The 5,832-nt window shown below is 40.8% G+C and overlaps 1 protein-coding gene across 1 annotated transcript; it reads right to left on the bottom strand.

Annotated features, from left to right (window-relative positions):
• Positions 1–702: 702 nt before the first annotated feature.
• LOC112142096 (heme-binding protein 2) lies at positions 703–2,908 on the bottom strand. The gene is made up of 4 exons (XM_024265345.2): positions 2,461–2,908; positions 2,261–2,387; positions 1,155–1,317; positions 703–1,071 (listed from the first exon to the last, which is right to left on the bottom strand). The coding sequence occupies exons 1-4, from the start codon at positions 2,572–2,574 to the stop codon at positions 900–902; spliced, it is 576 nt and encodes a 191-aa protein (XP_024121113.1). The 5' UTR covers positions 2,575–2,908; the 3' UTR covers positions 703–899.
• Positions 2,909–5,832: the final 2,924 nt, after the last annotated feature.

The raw sequence follows: 5,832 nt of genomic DNA on the forward strand, positions 1-5,832 counted from the left end.
TCCATGTGTTTTGATTTTTGTGGATCCCGTCACCTCTGGCCAGGTGATCAGAATGTTGATTTTCTTGGCAATAAATTAATATTAATGTATCCTTCTTCTTAATCTGGTGTCTCCCTTTCAGGGTCACAAGGCTACTTTTGAGCAACAGTGGGGTACACCCTGGACAGGTTGCCAACCTGTTGCAGGGCCAGTAAATTAATAAATATTATAATATAACAATACATTTTATTTATACAGCTCTTTTAAAAGATACTCAAAGATGCTTACAAAACAAACAAATTACATAAAAAACAGTAATAAGAAACATTCAATTTAAAGTTGGAAATACAAATTATGAAATAAAATTAAAGTTTAAAAGCAGTTTTAAAAAGATGGGTTTTAAGATATGAAATGAATTAACCCAGTGACAGACTGGCGACCTATATAAGGTGTATCCTGCCTTCACCCCATGAGTGGTTAGGCTCCAGCCCCTGACCCCGAAAGGGACAAAGCAAGTTTAAAAAATGGATTGATGGAAATGAACCAATGTTCATTACTCATCAAGAAGTAGGAGCGCACACACACCCCCCCACCCTTGCCCCAAACAAACTAAGGACAGCAAGACAGCATGAAGTTTTTTGCTTTCTCCACAAAATAGTTGAAACTCTTCACCTACATTTACATTACATTTATTTAATTTACATTTCCTGAGACACACAGCAGTGCTGTTAAAATACATTTAATCAGGTGAAAGCAGAACAGAAGAGCTTTTGTTTCTGGCTCTGAATAATTCTAAGGAATTTCTTAAATTATGGGAGTTTTCAAATAAACTTTTAATAGGTATTATAAAGATTAGGATGAACAAAATAAACCTGAACAATGCATCACGCAATGCTATCAACAGATGACGTCATCTGTTGTCAGGCAGCATACACCCAGACCTCATTGTAGTGACTGGAAGCTAAAAATGTGTCATAACCTGCTCCAGTAAAAGTGTGGGACTTAAATTTCCTCCCAACCTTGGCCACAGACTTCTTAAGGATTTCCACATGATCTTGGGCACCGCTGAGGCCTGGAAAACCACCAAAGGAGCTGCAGGGAGAAGAATGTTACTCTTCTGTGATCCCCAATGTTTGTCCACGTTTTCTGTCTCCTTCGTGGTTCAACGAGCTCACCTGACAAAGATGATGGCTGCATCTCTGTGCTGCAGGGTGACCGAAGTATCAAAGGTCTGAAGCTTTGTTTCAGTTGGAAGATACCAGGACAAGGTCACTTTCTGAGCCTGTCTCTCTTTAGAAACAGTGATGATGGCAGGCCACGCGCCTGGGCATGGTTGACCTAAAACAAGGGAAACTGTAAAAACACCAGCATCTCCGTGGAGCTTCATCTGTGCACTGCAGACACCTACCCAGCGATCATTTCAACGTGGGACTCAGTGATCTGGGTCTCTACGCTAACAAGCTGCTAGGCAGACAGCGTAGCGAGTTAGCGAGCTCTGCTGCCCAGCGAGCCAGATCACTGAGTCCCCACCTAAGCCAGCAAACACAGATGGCGCCACCATGGAACCCGTGGACAAACCCACTTGGGGCCCACCAATTCAGCCCAAAGGTAAACCATAAGGGCCCACTTTGAAATGTTTGCTGGGTAGGTGTCCCAAAGTGTCAAGGATACATTTAAAGTCCTCAGAGATTTAACCCACGTACATTTTACTAAAGTCATAACTAAGAACATCTTTCAAATTTCCCAAAAATGACAGTCTGTCAGTCTTCTGTTTTTCGTTTTCTGTGCTTTTCTTGAAGGGCTCCGTCCCCTCACCTGTCAGTCTCCTAGGAGTGGCGCACAGTTACCAACACGTAGGTTCACTTGTTTGTGTTCTATATGAGCTCCTCTGTTTCAGTGTTCTGTCGCAGTGTTTTTTCCACTTCACATTTTCTTGATTGTGGCGTCCTCATCTTTGCACTCTGACTTATGTTTTTTTTGCAATGCCAAGCTTGAGTTTTTTGTGGATTTTTCCGAGAATGGTGCCTTTCACATTTCTTTTAGAAAAATATCACAACTTAAAGATTTTGTTCATTAAAAAAAATCATACAACGAGGTTCTGATTCAGCATATTCTTTTAAACCCAAAGCTCCTTACCAAAACTTTAAAATCAACAAAGTTGAAAAAAAATTTCCAAGAACTCCTTCAAACTTTCCTCAAAACATATTTGTGGTAAAACAACATTATCAAATTAGATCAAGGTATTCCCCTGCAAAATGTCAATGTTATTCCATTAACTCACCAGCTTTTTGAGATTTCTCACAGAAATCCTTAAGCCTAGACCTTGCTGCAAGGAATGCAGGTAAGTCGGAGCCCTCTACTTCAGTGGTGATCCAGTCGGTGGGGGGGTACTGTCGTACCTCAAAGTCCTGCACACAAAGGCAGAGAAGCTGAGATGTTCTGAAAGCTTCTTTGCTGTGGGTTTTAGTGAATGAGGCTTACCCCGTTGGCCTCCAGGATCTGGTACTGAGGGCAGGGCTGGCCGTGGCAATGCTGGGCAGACTGTCCGCTGCAGGCCGGCAGCAGGAGCAAAGCAACCATCAGCTGGAGCTCCATCTCCGCTGAGCTCCAGAAAAAATGCAACCTCCCAGCAGCAGCTGAAATCCCGGGTGCAGTCTTACCCGCCCCCAGAGAATGCCCCTGAGGGGAAACTCAGTCTCCACCCATAGGCAGAGCCACGCAAGCCCTTCCTTAGAGGAAGAACGGCATATTTAGTAAAAAATTCCTGCTATTCTGTCACTGATAGTTTTTGCGAAAAAGCTGTTTTGAACTACATCTGTTTACGTGAGAACAATAACTCACCGCAGAGCTTCTTTAACCAAAGAACTCTTATTCAATACTGGTCAGAGCAGTTTCCTGCCTCCAGCACAGGCAAAGCTCCTAAACCTGCATAATTATGAGATGTCTTTATCTGACTTCCTCCTCAATGTTAGGACTCTCAGTCTTTGAGGTCTGTGTTGCAGCGCACAGCAGGCGTGGCTTCTGAAACCAGAACACTTTTGATGTGGTACAAATGTTTTCTGGAACGTCCTGATCCAGCTACCAGTCCCAAATTTCATTCGAACAATTTCCTTAACCCATCAGGACAATCCAATTTCTTGCCATCATCAGTTGTGTTTGAAAACAGCTGTAGAAATAACTTGATCATTAAAATGTAATAACAGAAGAGACACAAAAACGTTTTTATTTTAGGAAGCCACTGGTGTTCAATATGAAATGGCATCAAAGAGACTGTTTAAATAAAGTTTCTAAGGCTCTTATAAGTTCCACTCCAACTCTGTTTTTTCTATGTTAAAATCATTCCCAGTAGGGGATTTTAAATTATGATTATGCAGTTTTTATTTAAAAAAAAATCAAGAACCCTGTGCTGTTTTTTAAAGACATATCTTCTGCAGAGCAGCAGAAGTTTATCAGAAATTTTCTCTGAGTTTACACTCTCCTGCTGGTTTATGACACTTAGCGAACACAAACTAACATTAGTGTAGAGCTATCCAGAAGAACTAGTTTGATCCAGATTCCTGCTCAGACGAATAAAAGAAAGACCTTTATACACTCATTTGTCCGCATTTAGAAAAATTTCACAACTTTAAAAGATTTTATACATTAAAACAAATCATACAAAGAGGTACTGATTCAGCATATTATTTTAAACCCAAAGCTCCTTACCAAACTCCTTCAAACTTTCATCAAAACATATTTGTGGTAAAATCAAATCTACAAGAACACGTTAAAACACCAAAAACAGTTTTCATTGGAGTGGGTCTTTAAGGTGAGACATCAATCTATATACTGTGTTCGTCAAAATAGTGCCAAGCTTCTCAAGGAGCTATATCTTTTCTGTGTCATTCACAAACTGGAATACATATTAGAAGAACTAGCGACTTCTGGAATTAACATTATTTTGGAAATGGGAAACTCTGAGCTTTAGCAAAACTTTTCGAGTTATTTTTGAATTATAAACATGCCCGATGTACAAATTTCTTCTCCATTTCTGCTTTGGAGAGGTCATCATTTTTTCTTCCTTCCCTCTTCCTGACAGAAACCCTCAGCAGACATACCTGCAGGACTGCATTCCACCAAAGGCAGTGTTCCAGTAAGAGACAAACCTGTGAACTGGGTGGATCTAATAGAGAAATGTGTTACATGATTATAATGAATATTAATGTTTTATATTTTTTTCTATTTCATTGCTCCTAATCCTGCGCTTACCTCTCGCTTACACCGCTAGCGTCAAGGCTCCGTTGCGTGCGCCGTAGTCTTTTCGTAACATTAAAAGTGTGAGAGGAACTTCCACTGCAGGCGTTGTCCTGTGTCTGAGGACTGACCTCTGCGTCGCTGCGAATCCTTTTCGTTTGGTTCAAATTTTGATGGACGCCGCAGCTGATCGTCATCACTTTCTGTGAAGTTGGGGCTATTCACGACTTTAGCTGGAAACCACGCGAGCGAATTTAAAGTGCATCCGGTATATTTTCAAATTAAAACGAACTTTCCGCTGAACTCGCTGGTTTCAGCGGGTCGTAAACATTACATAATTTCGGGTTACTCAAAGTGTGTTGCAGCACAGCGTTGTCAGTCATAACCATGTACGACGAGAAGTTGATCATAGAGATCCAGCACTACTCTGTCTGGGCTGAGCTTTCACAGGCTGTGGCTGGAGCAGTAGCCAGTGTAAGCCTTCGGCTGTAGCTAGTCCACTCCCGCAACGCAACGGAGCCTTGACGCTAGCGGTGTAAGCCCGGGGTAACACTTTTCCTCCAAGCCCTCCTCTTTTCCCACTGAGTGGTCTAAGGTGGCCTATGTGATTTCGCTTTTTTTTAAATCTCTATTTATTAATTATTTTGACATATTAACAAAACAAACAAACAAACAGGTGTACAGACTGAAAGAAACCCAAAAACAACTGGCCCTTGTATACAAAGATGGAATTCATATGCATCTAGTTGTTTTCACAAAATACATTTAAATTATACATACATAAAATAAAGAAAATCAGTATAAATCAGGATGTATATTTGGAACTAAAACACAAATGCTCCTTTATTAGTTGTTGCTATATCCAGTCCAATATATTTTAAGAAATGTTCCCATTTCTTTGTAAAAAGATCCTGTTTTTGGTGCAGTCAGATAGTCAAGAGAGATATAGTTCTTTACTAATTTCTGCCATTGGGATTTTGAAGGAATATCCTCAGATATCCAGTTTAGAAGTAGACACTTTCTAGCATAGAAAGTATGGGGTTCCATTTGTGCCAAAAATATGTTTTTGCGTCCACTGCTTTGTCGTTGGTCCTTTGTCTATGTCTTTTAAACACGTTTATTGATTATTTGTTCATGTATGTGTTTTACTAAGCAACATTTTCAGTGTGTTTGTGCTCTACTAAGCAACATTTTCAGTGCTTTTGTGCTTTTTTGATGATAACTTTGCATCTGTTTTGTGACGTTTGGAGCTTGCTTTAGTTTGAAAACTCTACATTGTCGTTGCTTTTGTTGTTTGCTCCTGTCGTCACCTCCTGTCGTCAGATAAGTCCTTAGCAACAGTTGCTAACGTCGTTTGCTCCTGTCGTTACCCATGTCGTTACCTCATGTCGTCAGACAAGTCCTTGGCTAGTGTCGTTAGATCCTGTCACCAGACTACTCCCTATACAGCCGCCAAATATTTTTTTTTTTAAAATCTTAGGGGTTTAATGTTGGGTTGCTAAAACTTGTATCCTTGTTTGCTCTCACACAACGAAGAAAATCTGTTTTACTACAGCTGACACCAGCGTTAGCCATGAGGACCGCGGCTGATAGTGCTGCGCATGCGCACATCCAGAGACG

The sequence above is a fragment of the Oryzias melastigma genome, unplaced genomic scaffold, assembly GCF_002922805.2.
Source record: "Oryzias melastigma strain HK-1 unplaced genomic scaffold, ASM292280v2 sc00350, whole genome shotgun sequence".
Classification (NCBI taxonomy): Eukaryota; Metazoa; Chordata; class Actinopteri; order Beloniformes; family Adrianichthyidae; genus Oryzias; species Oryzias melastigma.

Bases quoted from the DNA above. Each gene is read 5' to 3' on its own strand.
- LOC112142096 (XM_024265345.2), bottom strand. From the start codon at position 2,574: ATGGAGCTCCAGCTGATGGTTGCTTTGCTCCTGCTGCCGGCCTGCAGC. The intron at 2,388-2,460 runs GTAAGCCTCATT...CTTTGTGTGCAG, and splicing joins AGATCCTGGAGGCCAACGGG to GACTTTGAGGTACGACAGTA. The intron at 1,318-2,260 runs GTGAGTTAATGG...CCCTTGTTTTAG, and splicing joins TGAGAAATCTCAAAAAGCTG to GTCAACCATGCCCAGGCGCG.